This window comes from Plectropomus leopardus, chromosome 12 (assembly GCF_026936395.1).
Source record: "Plectropomus leopardus strain MGB_pleo_1.0 chromosome 12, ASM2693639v1, whole genome shotgun sequence".
NCBI classification, from domain to species: Eukaryota; Metazoa; Chordata; class Actinopteri; order Perciformes; family Serranidae; genus Plectropomus; species Plectropomus leopardus.
Genome location: NC_142187.1, coordinates 33,854,382 through 33,872,547, shown reverse-complemented (window position 1 = coordinate 33,872,547; position 18,166 = coordinate 33,854,382). Strand labels below are relative to the sequence as shown.

The 18,166-nt window shown below is 39.5% G+C and overlaps 1 protein-coding gene across 2 annotated transcripts in view; it reads left to right on the top strand.

Annotated features, from left to right (window-relative positions):
* The window catches only part of oxsr1a (oxidative stress responsive kinase 1a), a 23,884-nt gene extending 5,718 nt beyond the window's left edge, over positions 1 to 18,166 (top strand). For both annotated transcript variants that reach the window (XM_088085908.1, XM_088085907.1), the window contains exons 2-17: positions 1,164 to 1,276; positions 2,664 to 2,772; positions 3,654 to 3,795; positions 5,711 to 5,766; positions 6,600 to 6,709; positions 6,816 to 6,917; positions 7,947 to 8,080; positions 8,188 to 8,236; positions 8,339 to 8,404; positions 9,627 to 9,749; positions 10,226 to 10,261; positions 10,424 to 10,573; positions 11,062 to 11,167; positions 12,836 to 12,904; positions 13,504 to 13,568; positions 15,056 to 18,166. In XM_088085908.1, the coding sequence (XP_087942034.1) occupies positions 1,164 to 1,276; positions 2,664 to 2,772; positions 3,654 to 3,795; positions 5,711 to 5,766; positions 6,600 to 6,709; positions 6,816 to 6,917; positions 7,947 to 8,080; positions 8,188 to 8,236; positions 8,339 to 8,404; positions 9,627 to 9,749; positions 10,226 to 10,261; positions 10,424 to 10,573; positions 11,062 to 11,167; positions 12,836 to 12,904; positions 13,504 to 13,568; positions 15,056 to 15,130 (1,505 nt within the window). In that variant the 3' untranslated portion in view covers positions 15,131 to 18,166. The remainder of the gene's footprint in view (positions 1 to 1,163; positions 1,277 to 2,663; positions 2,773 to 3,653; positions 3,796 to 5,710; positions 5,767 to 6,599; positions 6,710 to 6,815; positions 6,918 to 7,946; positions 8,081 to 8,187; positions 8,237 to 8,338; positions 8,405 to 9,626; positions 9,750 to 10,225; positions 10,262 to 10,423; positions 10,574 to 11,061; positions 11,168 to 12,835; positions 12,905 to 13,503; positions 13,569 to 15,055) is intronic.

Here is an 18,166-nt window from a genome sequence, read left to right as displayed (position 1 = left end):
CTTTGCTTTAAAAATACCTGTGTTGTGTACACCAGTCCATTAAAAAAAACTGTAGTATGCATGCCACACCAGTAGCTGGCAGTATAATTTTGCAGTGACACACTATAGAAAACATCAAACCTAAGCTGAAGTATTTCTCTGATTTTGCACAAAAAATTAATATTACATACACTGAAAAACATTGTATTTTATGTCTCCATGTGCTGGTGGGCACGAAAAGTGGATGTATTGTCATAGGTTGTCGGCCTAATTTATTTCTGGTCAAATTTAAAATGTGTCTTAATATAAATTTCCAGGGACCCACGTTCAAGGAAAAACCTGGATAAGCCATGAAATATCACACTCACAGTTGTCAGGGTTTGAAAAGTTATGGGATTTTGTTGTGTGTAATGAGATTGTGGCCGAAATCTTCTGTGGATAACCTTCCACATAATGTAAAATATGGCAAATATTTTCTGTAGTTGTGGACGTAGTGTGCATCAGTGTGTGACAGTGCTTTGTTTACCATCACGTGTGTTTCTTCATTTCGGCACTGCCTTCTGTCTCTTCTGTAATGTTTGCCAGCCAGCTGAAATTATTTTTTAATAGAATTTTAATCCTGTCATGGTAAAAAAAAATGCCTCAAAGTCATAGAAAAGTTTAGAAATTTTGTCCATTAAAATGTGTGGGAACCCCAAATATCTCTATTTTAAGCTCAGACTTTGTTTTTTTGTGTGTGTGTGTGTTTTATTTCGAAGGAAGCCTATGTCACAAATAATATGTCTAAAGACTGTTTAAAATGTAAAAATCCAATCCATGGCGTAGATAAATGGTATAATTTTGGTGATTGTTTGTTTGTAGGAAACATGCTACGTGTTTTCTGGAAAAAAATGTCTGTAAAATAAATACAAAACAACGTTGTATGCCCCTCCACTGAGCCAAAATACAAAAACATAAGTCCCTCCTAAATGCTTAAAAATGACTTGACATGCCTCCCCTGTTTGCACCACCCTCTCCCCTCTCATCACTAACAAACGGTCCTTTAGGAACACGTTTATACTCAAATGTAGCCCTTTCTCACCTTTAAAACAAATCATTTAGTTGACTTTTCATATTCTGTCCTCAGAAGTCAAAAGTTTTTCTGCTCCTGCAGTGTGATGCTTTCACTCTTGAATTGTTCTCAGGGAGCGGAGCCACTGCAGTTGTCCAGGCGGCGTACTGCAAGCCGAGGAAGGAGAAGGTGGCCATCAAACGCATCAACCTGGAGAAGTGTCAGACTAGCATGGACGAGCTCCTGGTAAGAAACTGCAGCGCTGCGTGGGCCAGTATCTGCAGCCCAGATGTTTCCGTCACAGTGCCGGGAGTGGTGTGTGCTGGTGGGGTCAGATCAAAAGTTTGATACCACAATAACCACTAAGTGCTAAAGCTGGGTAAAATACATAAAACACAAAGACCAGTGAAATGGGAATATGTTCCTGTGCAACAGTGTGTTTCCCAGTGAGCATTGAAATAATGTGTTTTCTTCACATTATCTTACTTTTGAACGTTGAGCGGGGATAAGAGTGAAGTCTTTTTTACACGCACATCATCGCTCTGTGACATGGCTCATTACCGCCAATTTATCAGCTGGAATCTGCCAAACTCCCACCCAAACAACTGATTCTACTCTTAACAGGGTTCACACGGTCAGGAAAAACCTGGAAAAGTAATGGAATTAACAAAATAGCCAGGCCTGGAAGATTTTTGGAAACTAAATAGTCACTGAAAGTTTTGTAAAAGTCACTGAATTTTGTTTTACAAACCTGTATAATAACACACGAGCCGGTGAAAGACTGTCAGAAATGTGAAAATTCATTATAATTTCTGTTCTCACCGTTTCTGGCTGTGATAAATGGTGTCATTTTTGGTGATTGATTGAAAAAATGCCTTCATTTTTTCTTTAAAACTAAAAAATAAATGAATATAAATTACAGCCATTTAGAATTGTTAATGTTAATTAAAAAAATATTTGACATGTCTCTGTTTGCACCATCCCTTCCCTCTCATAAGTAATGAGCAGTCCCTAAATTATATTTGACTGTTCAGTTCTCTTCTAAATTAATATTTAAAACAATATATATTTAAAAACTATTATATAGCCATAAAAAAATAAGCAATAAGGAGTATCAAATGATGAAATAATTTATTTAATAAGTCACCCATTGTTGCTGACAGAAAGTGATTTATTGGCTTCAGAAAGCTGGTGATAGGACACAGATGCATGTGCAACAGAAAGTTCATTTCTGCAGAGTGAACGTGCAGGATTTTGCCATCTCGCACTTTCCTCACCCACAAAACCACATAAAAAGAAAATCAGTCGGCATTTTGTCTGTATTTTATGCTACACTCCTGCTGCACTGATGACTGACAACTGAATATGTCGATACATATGAGGGGCATAAAATGGAGTTAGAAGAAAGTATAAAATGAAGTACTCTGTTGGTATTGGTATCACGTTAAAGGCTCAGGTAGAGGTATTAGTGTCCTATGTTTAAAGATACCCGGCCGTTGTATTGGACAGTTTAACTGTGAGATCCTGCACGACTGTAAGTGAAATCTAAATATTTAGTTAGTGATTTGCTTTGTGCTGCAACACTCGTGCTCCCATGTGTGACCTTGTTTCCTGCGTTTCCTCCTGCGTGTAGAAAGAGATCCAGGCCATGAGCCAGTGCCACCACCCCAACATCGTGTCTTACTATACCTCCTTTGTGGTGAAGGATGAGCTGTGGCTGGTGATGAAGCTGCTCAGTGGTGGTAAGTGCTGTCATATTTAAAGAAACTGGACCTGAGTCTTATCTTCACCTTGACCTTTACGTTTTTTTGACCTTAGTTTTTAATCCCAAACAATAAGACTGAGTTTGAACTTTGACTGAATGTTTGGATTAAGTCACCAGGAAGTCATTTGACATATTCTGGCTCAGTGATTGTTGTTGTCGTTGTTGTCGTTGTTGTTGTTGTTGTTGTTGTTGTTGTTGTTGTTGTTGTTGTTGTTGTTGTTGTTGTCGTTGGGCCTCATTGCACTCAACTGTTTTTTCTAAAGTTGAAGTGGATGATGAGGACACCTCCTGAATACGAGAAGATATTCAAATGCCTAACGACACTGTTTTTGGAAATCCCTTCTTTATTACTGAAATTAGTCCCAAAAAAAGGAAGAAAGAATAAAAGTAAAAGAACAAAACCAAGAAATGACCTGGAAAAAAAGATTTAAAAAAAATAAAATCAAAATAATACAAAATAATACAAATAATAATGAATATATTTTTTCGTAAACTAATTTGAAATATTTAAAGATAATAATTATCAATACTTTTGTCTTTATTTTTTTCCTAGCTAAATGTTAGTTTCTTAACTGTTTTCTCTCTTTCAGTCTCTGTTTCTTTTTATTTTTAAATATTCCTGCCTTTTCTCGTCACCTTTTGCTAATTTCTTGCAGTTTGCAGGACTTTAATAGCAAGTTGCTGATTTCCAATCAAACCGATTCGCTCACATTACAAAGGTTTAAATGCATGTGAAAGGCATCTGAACGCACCACAAAAAAAACAGATGTCGATCCGGGTTTCAAAGGGTTAATTCCTCGCCACACTGGAGAGTCCCTCCGTGTGCTGCCTCGTGACGAGCCTCTGCCTCTCTCCCAGGCTCAGTGTTGGACATCATCAAGCATATCATCTCTCGTGGCGAGCACAAGACGGGCGTGTTGGACGAAGCTAGCATCGCCACCATCCTGAAAGAGGTGTTAGAGGGGCTGGAGTACCTCCACAAAAACGGGCAGATTCATCGGTGAGTTCTGATGCGCAGCGTTACCTCCGAACACTGTAACCAGGACGTCCCATCACACACTCCTCCCGTCTCCGCTCACTGTGGCACCGAGCCTTTCAACTCCGCATACGAGCGCGAGCTTTGAACGAGACCGCACTCCTTTAATATTTAATACAGTGAAAATGCATAATTGAGGAGGTTTGTTTTACATAAAAATTCCTCGCGGGAACACTGTGAACCACTGCCGAGAAGAAAGGCCTCTTTATGCCTCAGCGTCTTGTTGTATGACAAGTGTTTCAAATTAAGCGGCTCACGTCTCTTACAGGCAGGAGTTTTCTTTAAGAAATATTTCTAAAGGTGGTTTAATTTTTCCATGTACTGCTACCAAATACTAGTACTGGACCCAAATATTCTGCTGTTTGTTAATTCAGTAGGTTTTTAGTTTTCAATTGTGCCATTTGGATTTTTTTTCTTGTAGAAGGGAAATGGCATTTCAGTGTTTGTGATCCTGCCGCTGTCACACACACAGTGACGGGAACGATCATTTTACCCAACAGTTTCTCACGGGTTTGTTGACTGAGTCGAGCGGTTTCGATGTCTGTGTGAGCAGCACCAAAACGCAAACGCAGCTCACCTCGAGCAGATCTTTGTGCTGCAGCACGCAGCAGGAGAATTTCAGTATTCGAAATTTAGTGACTTATTTAGAATACTGGACACAGATAATTATACTCATAACTGGTGGATTTTTTAAAAACTTTACAAGCTGTTAAATGTTACAACCACCGCCGAGCGGGTTCACCGGGGTCACTCTCATGTAACACTGAAGCTCCGTGTCTCTCTCTCTCACCTGATGGTTGGACGGATTCGGATCCCGTCTCTCCCTCCTTCATCTGTGAAGCGTATGATCTCTCCCTCACTCACATTATAGTGAAGCTCCGGAGTGCAAAATGTCTGCAGGGTGTCTGCACCCCCCCAGAATAACCGAAACTGCTGCACTGTCATTATATATCTCACTGGATAGAGTCAGTTATCCCTCGTGTTTCCAGGACGTATTATTGTTGGCGCCGGTGTTGCAGAGAAACAGGATTGCGTTGTGTTTTCCTCAGAGCGTGGCAACGGGGCTCGTGTATGTGTGTCCCATTCTGTGTCCCCTTTTTAAATTCAGACTTTTTTATGGGTCCATAAAAGAGCGCAGGCAGAACTCGTGAACCCTTCCTTTTCTCGGCAGCAGTTTGAGGATTCGCTGCGTGGTTAATCGATCTGTCGGTCTGAGCTAATCAGATCGATGGATTTAGAACAAGTGCAATCAGGAGTTTCTGCTGCTCCATCTGCACCAAGTGTGCGCTCTGCTCTCCGAGAGGGTGGAGCAGTTAATAACCTCATGGTTTATATATTGCAATAGTGCTCCTTATGAAAGGTTTTCCAAAAATGTGGAATCAGTACATGACAGCATGTGTTTTAAACATGTTGAAAACTCCGGTGAATCAATCAATCGCAGATGGTCTCAGTATTTTATGGACTTTGTGCCAATAATATTTACATCACAATGAAAAGTTAAAGCAAAAAAATAGTCTTTTTCCCCTTTTTACTGATACAGCAGATACTTTTAAAATATGAGCGTGAGTGTACGGTGTTTCAGCAGATTGACAGAGCAGCTGTTGATCGGTTAACTGACTTAAGTGTAGTCAGGAGACGGGAGGAGGAGGAGGGAGGTGTTTGGGTCCAGGTTAATCCACTCCTGCTCTGTGTGCATAGTTTGCCCTCGGTGTATGCAAACAGAAATCAGGTGGATTAAAATGAGGCAGATCAAAGGTGCAGCTTTGACTTGTGTGGATGACAGTAAAGAGTGTTTGCTCAATGGCCGAGTCAGTATGCACCGCTTAACTCCCCTTGTTACATCTTATCATGTTTTAATCCTTCTCCTTTTCATGCACAGGGATCTAAAAGCTGGAAATATTCTCCTCGGGGACGACGGCTCGGTGCAAATTGCTGGTACAGTGTTTCTGCTTCCTCTGTTTCTTCTGTGGTTTTACTCATTTCTTCGTCGTTTCTGCTTAGTTACAGTTTCACGTCCCTCAGTGGGCAGATTCAGTTTAAATTTGTATATTTAAAAGTGTGATAGGTTATCTGAAACAAGGTCCATGTTGTTTCAGCCCTTAAACATAGCAGGATTCGTGTGTCGAAATCAGTGATACTCAACATATGGTCTGTGGGCCACATCTGGTGCCTGATAGGGTGCCGGGCAGAACCCCTGCCACTTTATACTTCCCAATTAAAATAAAGTGATTCACAACAGGAATTTATTTATTTTTTATTTTTTTGGTATACATAAAAGTGCATAAAACAGCATCAAAATAGAGCTTCCTGGATCCCCCAGCAGAGGTCCTAAAATCCAAGAAATATCCTAAAATCCTAGAAAGGTCAAAAAATCCTTAAAATGTCCAAAAATCTTAGAAATATCCAAAAAATCAGAGAATCGTCCAAAAATCCTGGAAATATCCCAAAATCCGAGAATTGTCCAAAAATCCTCCAAATGTCCTAAAATCTGAGATATGTCTTAAATCCCTAAAAACGTCCTAAATTCCTAGAAATGTCCAAAAATCTTCGAAAAGTCTTTAATTCCGAGAAACATCCAAATATCCTTGAAAAGTCCTAAATTCCTGGAAACTTCCTAAAATACTAGAAACAGCCTAAAAGCTGAGAAGCAAAGCATGTTGGGTACACCTGGTTTAGCCCGTAAACGTCGTGGGCTCAGTCGAAATATTAGTGCTTTTCTCTCGTTTCGTTCATCTGTCATATACTCAAAAATCTCTCCGTCTCTCCAGACTTCGGTGTGAGTGCCTTTCTTGCAGCAGGAGGAGACATGACCAGGAACAAGGTTCGGAAGACGTTTGTGGGGACGCCGTGCTGGATGGCGCCTGAGGTGATGGAGCAGGTAGGAGGCGTGTTTTGCAGATGTCCCTGTTTTCTCTCAGTAATGCCTCATAAGTCGCTGATTAAAGGAAAACTCGAGTTCACTTGGTTCTGTTTTTAATCCGCAGGTCCGCGGCTATGACTTCAAAGCCGACATCTGGAGTTTCGGGATCACAGCCATTGAGCTGGCCACGGGGGCTGCACCATATCACAAATACCCACCAATGAAGGTATCTGTGTGTTTTCTGACCGCACATCAGTGAGGAATCCAGCAGGGCTTTTCCATTGAACCTATTGGCTGAGTCAAACCATGCCACTTTGATTTGCACGTCCTTTATCAGTAAAAAACACACCGAGTTTTGCCGAATCGCACCCGAGATGGTCCGTCTCCAGAGTCAGGTCAAAGTGCGCCTGATTTGACCACCTCCAGTTGCGTAGCAGTAATTCAGATGATGCATTTAATCAGCTTGTCTCTGTTTTTTAAGCATTGAGCACTAGAAGCCAAGCAAATGGTGATTTTTTTTTAAGAAAACATGGCTTTCCAAAAAAATCCCCCAAGAACATTTTAAGAGAAAAAAGGCAAACATTTGGAAGAAAAAAAGAAATTCACCAGAAATCACCGAAAAATTATTTTAAAAATTGCCAAAAAAGAAAAACTTGCCATTTTTAATTTTTTTTAATAAATTGCCACAAAATTGTCTTTAAAAATCACTAAAAGCCCAATTTTTTAAACGAAAACATGCCTCCAAAACCTGCAGGCTTGCAAGTTTTAAAAGCATATTTTGTTTAATTTAATTTTTAATTGTCATTAAAATAAATACAAAATACAGGTTTTTATAGATGTATGCCTCTCACCTAAAGCCAAAATAAAAAACACAAGTTTCTCCCTGGTGCTTAAAAAATATTTGACATGCCCCACCCCTTTTGCATGCCCTCTCATAATTAATGATCAGTCCCTAATTTATATTTAAATATTCAGTTCTAATCTTCTTCTGAAGTGATTATTTTTAGATAATATATAGTTTAAAGAGATATTATATAGTAATGAAAAAGAACAGATAAGGAGTATCGGTGGTTGTTACAGAGAAAATTTGCGAGCTGCAGATGTTTGCATGATTAACTGAAGTTATTTCCTTTATTTACCAGAAAAAGAGATTTTTTTTTAAACAGTTCTTAAGACGGTTTACGGAGGGAGTCCTGTAGTTTGCTGCGTCAGAGCTGATTTAATGACTGACTGAGGCTGATCTGCGGGTCTGTAGGTGCTGATGCTGACTCTGCAGAACGACCCTCCCTGTCTGGAGACGGGCATCACAGATAAGGAAATGGTGAAGAAGTACGGCAAATCCTTCAGGAAGATGCTCTCCCTGTGTTTACAGAAAGATCCAGAAAAAAGGTCTTTTTTTGCCTCATACCAGATTAAAGTGCTTGTTTTTCTTTCCATCAGATTCCCCAGTTGTGTAACAAATGTAATGTCGAGCCTCGTGTCTCTTTCCAATTTAGGCCAACTGCAGCCGAGCTGCTGAAGCATAAATTCTTCACGAAAGCCAAAGTGAGCCTTACATCAGTGTTAATAAAATAAACTGAAATTACATTATTTTCTTCTTGTGTTTCAGAGAGTCTTTGGTAAGAAATGTTTGTCTCTCTGTTACAGAACAACGAGTACTTGCAGGAGAGGCTTCTACAGAAAGGACCGACAATAACGGAGCGATCCAGAAAGGTTTGATAGTTTTTACTGATAAACACTGTTAGTGCTCACCGGCCGAAGACTTAATGTCCAAGACTCTGTGTTGCTCTGCACTGGGGCGCCGTCTTGTCAGGGGTTTCAAACTAGAACCCGACCGAAACTGGAATTTTAGAGCTGGTGCCGATACGGAAATTAGGGAGTAAAAATATCCTGATATTGATACATCAGATGCTATTCTGTCCGTCTATGTGTATGCACCGAGGGGCGTTTCTAGAATTTGAGGACACTGGGGGTTTAGCAGGGATCCATGTAGAGTGGTCCGGTCTATTTTTATCCTTTTTTATGCACTTTGGCAACTTATTTACACTTTCAAAGTGTGTATTGATTTGCAGATGAATTTTGAGTTGTGATGTTAAAAATATTAATGGTTGTAAGGAATTACTATTGCTATTAGAAACAGAATATTTTACAGCTGCTGTAATTATGAATTTTTGCCTAGAGTTGCAAAAATAGATAAAATTGCAATTTTGATCAACAATATCTTATTATTTTTGAGGTCTTTAATGCATGTATGTATGTATGTATATGTAAATCTGGGGCTATGCATAAAGCCTTTGAGGCTGAAGCCTCAGGTGCCCAGGCCTAATGATGCCTGCATATATATATAAATACATATAACTATCTACACAGTGCAGTCCTTCAAATAAAGTATCAAACATCTGTGACACAGATGTGTAATGGAAGCAGGATACTTTACAGCAGGCATGTCAAACTGGTCCACAGGGGGGCCGGTGTGGCTGCAGGTTTTTGTGCCAACCAACCAAGAGCACACAGTTTGACCAATCAACTGTCTGAAGACAGAGATCAGTTGATTAAATGAGTCAAGTCTGGTGTGCTGCTACTTGGTTGGAAACAAAACCTGCAGCCACACCGGCCCCCCTGTGGACCGGTTTGACATGCCTGCTTTACAGTTAGCAATAAATATTATGATCAAAAATGATGTCAGTGCACTGAAATGGAGTGAACTTGGGAATTTAATTAATATAAATCACTTCAAGCATCTTTTTCTGGATTATGTTCTGTATATGCATATCAGACAACATATACGCAGAGACTGACGTATACGTGATAGATTAATAACAGTGGGGCTCTTTTCAAACCCTTTTTCTAACGCATGCTGCCACAGATTAGCTACAAGGATGAAAATTAACATGTCAATAAGTGATTCATTTTTTTTCTTTCATGCACTGTGCAGGTACGTCGTGTGCCCGGCTCCAGCGGCCGCCTCCACAAGACGGAGGACGGCGGTTGGGAGTGGAGCGACGACGAGCTGGACGAGGAGAGCGAGGAGGGCAAAGCTGCCGTGTTAGCTCTGCGGGTGAGACTCTGCATGCCCGCGTATCTTCAGTCCGCTCCATCATTCAGCATCCATGCAGTCCAAACAAAACAAGAGTAAACTCCTCCAAGCTGGCGAACAAATACAAATCTGAGAAAAGTATATCTATTGAGTGCATAAAAAAAGTTAGATTTTCAACTTAAATCTGCGTTTTGTTTCATGTAATTTTGAAACCATAAGTTTTCCCAGGGCCAGTCAGATACTCAGATCACCTTCGTATTATCATTTCATCGTTTTTTTTAATCTTTTATTAGTCTGTTTATACTCAGTCCATGTGTTGGTGTGGGATTTTGCTGTCTGTTCTCTTAACTGTGATTTCAGTTAAGCCCTGTGTTTAAAGTCACCTTGTGTCAAATTCCTTCAATCCTGCAATGCTCCATCAGTCCATGTGTTGGGGGGATAAAAGCAGAGTTGCATGTTTTTTTTAATCCTGACAATCTGTCATGTCCATCCTGCAGTCCCCCAGAGTGAAGGACGGGTCCCAGAACATGGAGGTGAGTCCATTCGAAGTGGACATGACCTGAAAATCTTGATTTATTGTAATGCCTCGACAGAGCGATCTGCATGCCAGTCCCGTGTGTGTACGCGTCCTCGTTCTTCCATTCACGTCAAACTGAAAAACAGCCGCTGATTTTGTTTGCCGTCGTGTCTCTTAGCTTTTCCCACCAGCAGATGGCTCCACACAACATCTGCAGCCGCAAGGCGCCGCCCAGGAGAGTCCCGCCGCTGCGGGCCAGGCAGGAGAGGACGCTCCACCGCAGGCTCCCGCTCAGACGGCGAGCCCCTCACACGCACCCACCGCTCAGGTAAAAACAGTCCTCTGAAAATGCCACGAAGCAGCTCTAAAATCAAGCGGTCACCCAAATGTCCCACAAATGGCAAGAAATTAGTAAAAGGTGACAAGAAAATGAGCTGAACATTAATTTTATTAATTTAAGAATAATGGGGCATTATTAAAAAGTTACAAAAAAAATACAAGGGAAAATGTCAAGAAACCCATATTTATAATATATAATATATATTTATAATATAATCATATATTTAAAATTCTAATGCAGATTTTTTTTTTTTTAATTTAGTAAATTAATACAAATTTCTTGCAAATTTTTTGGTCAGTTTTTTATGAAGTTGCTCATTGCCTTCTCCCCTTGTTTTTGAAAGAAATCAAACACAAAAACACTTCGGCAGCACATAAATCACCTTGTTTCGTCGGTGTCGAGCATCTTCGCCTCGCCGTCGTGCACTCTGAGCAGACGTGCTGCACAGTGAACACGTTACCGTTGTGCCGTTTCAGGATCCAGCTGCAGCCAATGCCAGCGTTCCCATCAGCCTCGTCCTGAGACTGAGGAATCCCAAGAAGGAGCTCAATGACATCCGGTTTGAGTTCATGTCCGGCAGAGGTAGGACGCATCCTCCAGCTTTTATCGTGTTTTAGGATCTGTTTTAGATCCGTCCACACCAAGAACAATAACTATAAAAACATCGTTTTAAAAATCAGTCCAACTCAGGTGGACGGCAGAGTCCACACTGCAACGATAATGACTACGAAAGTGGCGAACGATATCGTTTGGATCACTGCTAGAGCGATTTTATCAACAAAAGAAACACCAACAATCAATCAAAGCCAATCAGAATCTGTCTTATTAAGACGCCGCATCCAACATAGATCCTAACATCTAATTTCAACCACAAGTTGTTGGTTTTATGTTGAAAAAGATGTTTGAAGCTGTTTAATAATTTCCTGTTTGGTTTTCTTTATGTTTTTACTCGGTGAATTTTATCAGTAATTGATCAGTCTCCTTGACTGTAGCTGATTCTGGCCAGTAGATGGTGCTGTTGACTGCTGAAGATGAAAGAAAAAAAGTCCCAAATGTTTAATTAAAAATCATTAACTTAATTAGATGATTTAAAGGCTACATAACGACAGCGTTGGAAATGAGCACCAGCCAAAGGCTGTCACATTTTGCTGCTAGATTGGCTTCATTTACCAGCTGCAAGAGCGATGGTAATCTGCTGAGTGTTTGGCAGATTTTGATCTAATAGCCACGGGGGGCAGGTGGACAAAAAAGTTCATTTCCAACCCTGCATAAAAAAATTTAGAATTTAGATCCAAACCGTCTGAATTTAAAGTGTTCATTTTGGGTGTCATCAGTGCGTCTCAGGGACATTTTTCTACAAAATAAAGTTTCAGGAGTGCTTAAAATATCAGCTTCCTCAATCTATCTCTTTCATTTAGGATTTAGGAACAAACTTTAACACAATACAGTCGCTCAGTCACTGCTATGAACAGCTGTATTAGCTACTGATTGATTGATTTGATTTTATTATGGTGTCACGCATAAACAATATGTCCAGCCCAAACACTCTTACAAGAACCATCATTAATACAAGAGACCAGAAACCGAAGTCGACATCTGACGGTAAAATGCAAAGGAAACAGTCGATCCTGACGTTTCCTCCCGGCTTTAGCGACAGAAGTGGACAACTTATGAAAATTAAAACTAAACACCCATTTCATCCTGTCGTTATAAGGACTCCAAAACTTTTCAGGATTTTGAACATACATTTAATTCATCACAGGCGCTCTCAATTCATCATAGAAGGGACAAAATAACAAAATTAGTCATTTGGGTGCTTTTCGATCTATTTAAAAGTAATTGTTGGGCTGCAGATGACAAACAAAAGTAATTTTTCCCTGAGACATGCAGCCAGACGGTCTCTGGCTCTGAAGCGTCTCTGAAGTTGGTATTGTCTTTATTGATGTCCTCTTTTCCTCGCCAAAGTGTCCGCAAACCGATGTTGACTTGTACCAAAGTATGAATGAAACTTGTCAGCAGATGTCGTGTTTGATTCTCCAGTTCATGTCGTCTTTGAAGAATCTGGTGAACCCGTATCCTTTTAGTTTTCTGATTGTTTCTCCTGAACCTCCTCGCAGCGTTCGGCAGTAGCAGCTCGTTTACCGAAGTTATGGTTCATCAGTGTGGATGCTCACATCGTTATTGTTAATGTTATAGTGCTTTGTGTGGACGGCTCCTAACGGTGTCTCTCCTCTCCGTGTCTGTCCTCAGATTCTGCTGACGGAGTTTCTCAGGAGTTGGTCTCAGCCGGTCTGGTCGACGGGCGGGATTTAGTCATTGGTAAGCGGGAGATAAATCACTGTAAAATGAGATTTTATCGGTGCACTAAAACGTTAGATTGGTAATCCATCACATGAACATAAACCTCTTCATGCAAGAGGCTTCGGATGATTGTTTCCGCGTCGGTGCACTTCTGGGTTAATTTTTCCGACATCACAGCATCTAATGCAAAGTTCATGATGTTCGTTGTGAAAGATCACTTATCTCTGCAAGTTAACGGTTAATGCTCGACTGGAATCAGTAGAAACAAGTGTTTCTTTGATTTTTGGGTGATGTGACAAACAGATAAACAAACATAGAGGAGAAAAACGGAAAAAGAAAAAATAAATGAAATCATTAGAAAACAGAGAGTGGAGGCTTTGTGTTATTGGTCAGGTGTAATGGTGAAGTCAGTCAGGTACGGAGGTTTGTTGTGTGTGTTGTTTTAAATGTGCCGGCTCGATCTGATCTGAGTTCAGCTGGTTGATATAATGTTACAGTCTCCATGTGACTCTGTAAGCGCTTACTTCCTGTTTTGACTGCGGATCAGGATGAAAACGCGTCCAGTTCTTACATCAGCCGATCGTCTGACCTCTCACCTCCTTCTGTCTTCTGTCTAGTTGCTGCCAATTTGCAAAAGATTGTCGATGATCCTCAAAGTAACAAAAATGTGACTTTCAAGTTGGTGAGTACTCACACTGGCAAATGCACTAAAATATACATTGAAATATATATAAATAAAAAGATTTTAAGGTTTTCTTTAACTCAAGAGTTTTATCACAATACAATTTTCTATCTTTGGGAAATAAGTTGATAGTTCGTCACAATATGATTCAGATTCAGGTGCAAACTCTTTATTTTGCTTTTGATCATGAATTAAAAAAAACAAACATAAATTCTGTAAAATTAAAATGTTCAAGCGCATACAACCTTGCTTCAAAAGATCAGTTTGCGCATTTACACTTTTTTTTTAGTTATTTTTTCTCTTATTTGAGCCTCTGTTACTATGAAATGTAAATGAGTTTATTCCCGAGAGAGGAGTAAACATCCTCATCGTCTTTCTCTCGGCTGCTCGCCGTTATCTGCCTGTCTCTGAGCTGTTTGACGCTGACCCGGACATCGTGTAGTGATTTCAAAATAAATTTGTTTCTCAAAGATAATTATATAGATTATGTTTTCACCTAAGGGCGGGCGATATATCGAATATCCTCAAGGTATCGCGGCTTGTTCCGCATGCAGTGTATAAAATGACTATCGTGAGTACAGAGTAAAATGTTTACTTTGTTTTGATAAGCCTCCTGCATTTTGGTTCTCTGCCGCTCACAGACACACACACAAAAAGCAGGGCTTTTGCAGAGCTCCAGACTGTGACTGTTTAGTCGCATTTTGCAACCGTGGAGCGCCACTATGACTTACAAATACTATTAATATAGAAACTGGAGAGCTGTTAGTTTGTTTCCAGGTTATAGAGAATAAATCATCACATTTAACAGCACTACAGTAATAGTCTAACTTAATGACTGGTAGCCGGTGGTGCATGTGTGTTTGCGACCACAAAGCACCAGTGCGACTTGCAAATATTAGTAATATTTGAACTGGAGAGCTGTTTGTTTGTCTCCTGCTCACAGTGAATAAATCCTCACAGTTAAAGTCACAACGATATCTGTTTTACTGTCTGCTAACATCCAATTGTTGACCAAAAGTCCACAAAAACATCAACACATTGGGCCTGAGACAAGCCAGGTCCTTCAAAATAAAAGCACCATGAGTCCCGCATTGATTTATTTAATTAAAACAGTTTTAATATAAAGGTATTTTATTTACCTTCCTTATATTTGTATTTCATTAAATGTTTTTCTGAGAATTGTGTGTTCAACTTTATTATACGACTTTATTTAACTTTGTCACAATAATTTAGCATTTTAGTGGCTAACATAAGTTTAAAGGACATTTTAAAGTATTATGATAGATATACTGTATACTGCAATATTGCCTTAAAATATAATGATAACATTTTAAAAGCCCTATTTCGAATGACAAGATCATTCGACTTTGAATCGATGCCAGATCAGCAGATTGTTAATCAAACCTAATTTTGGTCCGATTAGTCTCGGTTTTTATATAAATATGTAAATAAAAGCACAGTTTACGATGTGGTTCCTTGTCTTCCAGGCATCCGGCGTGGAGGAGTCTGAAATTCCTGATGATATTAAACTCATTGGATTTGCGCAGCTCAGCATCAGTTAAGTCAAGCAGAGCCGTCAGCAGAGGACAGAAACTAATGGTATTGCACAGCTGCATTGTAGTCAATTCCAAGAAACCACTACTGCCAAAGAGAGGAGGAGGAGGAGGAGCAGGAGGAGGAGCAGGAGGAGGAGGAGGTGACAGTAAGCTGGCAGGAGTGTGACACTACTGCAGGATGCATGAGGACCACATTGAGAAGGGGCTCAGTTCATTACGGGAATCACACTTGAAACGTTTACAGTGCGCTTATACAGTAAATGGGAGATGCAATCAACTATATCAACTCCTAATTTGTTCTTCTTATTATTATTTTTTTTTCCTCTTCATACATAAGCACAATCCAAACCATCTCCTGCCAGTACTGGAAGTGATTGCCTTTTTATTTTTTTCTTCTTCTTCTTCTTCTTTAAATCAACTGTGCCACAAAACTCACAGGAGTGTCGTGCCACCTTTATACGGCACTTTAAGCTACACTGAAATTGAAAAGTGTAAAATCAGCCTTAGTTAGTCAAACTATAGATTTTACCGGTGAGTTTGGTTAAAAAAACAAAAAAAAACGTATGTGATTATGAGGCGTATTTTCTGTACGCCTGTCCAAGAAAATCAAAGAAAATCTCCCTGATGTAACTTAGAAACACTCTGTAGCATAGTTTTGTAATTCTGTAAATTCAGATGAATTTTTACGTAGAATATAATCACCAGATTCCTGCAGAAAGCAGCCCGAGGCGTGTGGTGTTTGGCTCTGACTGCACTGCTGCAGCCCCCCAAACACACACAGATCGACTGCTCTGTCCCCAAATAACCGCGGTTACAGCACTTCGTCAGATGGCGTTTTGCAGATATTCAAAGATATTTCCACAGATTGAGACCTGCCTGATTTTCTTCTACTATGCAATAGGTGTTTTCTTTTTCTCAGCGTGTCACTGGTTTCTGTTATTTCTCTTTGGTGGAATAAATCCGCTTTTTGCGCGTGCACGTCGCTGGGAGTTCATGAAGTCAGAAAGCAGCTTTAGGAATCTGCAGCGAGAATTTATTTTTGGGAATATTTAACGCTTTTACAGACGGACACGGGTAATAATTGCATGTTTCTACGTCCTTGTTTTGGGGCGTCATTTAGCATGTTTACCTTCACTGATCTCACAGCTGGGCTGAATCCTGAATGCTGGCGATGAGCGTCGAGCTGCTCTGACTGACGGTGAGCTTCTGTGGCAGGTGTGCACGCCCAAAAACTGAAAATATTCAACCAAAGTGAATAAAAGTTTAAAGGGGCAGTTCACCCAAATTGCTGAATTTTTTTTTTTTAAATTCACTTTGCTTTAGTGACATTTAGCAGATCATTTTTTGTCATATTTGTGGAGGTTTTTAGACGTATTTTTCTGAGATTTCTGTCCCCATCACAAAAACAGCGGAAGCAAATAGACTGGTTTTGTCCCCACCTTATAATAATAATAATAATAATAATAATAATGACAATAACAATAATAACTTTATAAACTTTATCAAAAACAAATATTAACTTGAGAACTTTTTCACAAACTGCATGAAATTAGTAGATTTGGAAAATTATTGTTTTGAAAGCTTGGGGGAAAAATCCCCAAAACTATAAAATTATCAGAATTCTATCTTTGAAATGACTGTTATTATTATTATTATTACTTAAGCACTTTTTTTAAAAAAAAATCATTTCCTTTTTATTGTACTTTTTCCTTCTAATTTTTAGATTTTTTTGTATGTTTTACAATTTTTTTTTGCTTTCTTTTGGATTATTTTTTTTTAGTTAATCACCTTTTTCCCCCATTTTTTTTTTTTTTTTAAGAAATCGAGTCAAATTACTCAGTTTAAAGAGCGTATCATTCAGTAGCTTTGCATTGTGCAGGGAACTGCTGTGATTTGGAGAAATTTTGGGAAACAACGATGACTGGTCAAATTTGCGGAAAAGTTTTAGTGATTGGGGAAAAAAACGAAGGTTGTGCAGAATTCAAAAATTGGTTGAATTTGTGTCAATTGTGATGGTGTCGTCCTGAGAGAAGAAGTGTAATGACATATTGGGTGAATTACCTCTTTAAAGTTTTCCGGGAGCCGGCTCTTTGGTTTTTTGTCAGTAGTGAGCTGTTGTGGCAGTACTGTAGTCTCTTTGCTTTGTGAACACTCACTGAATCACTGTCTTCACTCCCTGTGTAGCCGTTTGGTTGTTTCGTACCGCGCAAAAGGGCTGCGGAAAAAAGCTCCTCGTTCAGGTACCGATGTAAATGGTGTATGTAAAGATGTTGTAAATGTACGTATGATGGCGACTCCATGCACTGTCACGCAAACATCATGAGGTTTGTATGTAACAATGTAGATGCATCGACTGTCGTAAGTGTCAGATAAAAGTTAACATTTCACGTGTAAATATAGATTTAAGGCGGATGAGACTCATCATGTTCAGTACACATTTGTTTTGTAGTGTTTTCCACTGTTGGCCTTCGTCGGAGCATCACCAATCATGCACAAATGATTTGTCCAATTGGCACCTTATCGATATGTTGATATTTTTCGGGAATACACACTCTGTGCTTTGACGTCATGATATGCAGTTTCCTCTCTGTCCAAAGCTAACGGATAAAATGTCATTTTGATGAGACGGGCGGCACAGGTTACACTTCTCTCTCCCCGTGCGCGTGCGTGTGATTTTTGGTGATCCATCATCGAAGGCTTTGAGCTTAAAGTCACGTAGATTTTCTAAATTTCTTTCCCTTTTATTGTTTACTCACCAAAAACACGTCATTCTGCCTCTTTATGGAGTCACCGAATGATTAGTATTCATTTTATCACTCGATTGGCAAGTACACTTTTCCTTTTTATTTTTTATTTTTACAGATCATTAGGTATATTTTTAAAATATGACGATGATTATAAAACGTGTACATCAACAAATGCATAATTTGAAGTGGAATATTTGTGATGGCATACGAGAGATTCCTTGACATGTATAGATTATCTGAAAATGTCAACACATGCAAATGATTTTTAGTAGCTTAATAAAGTCACATGATGGAA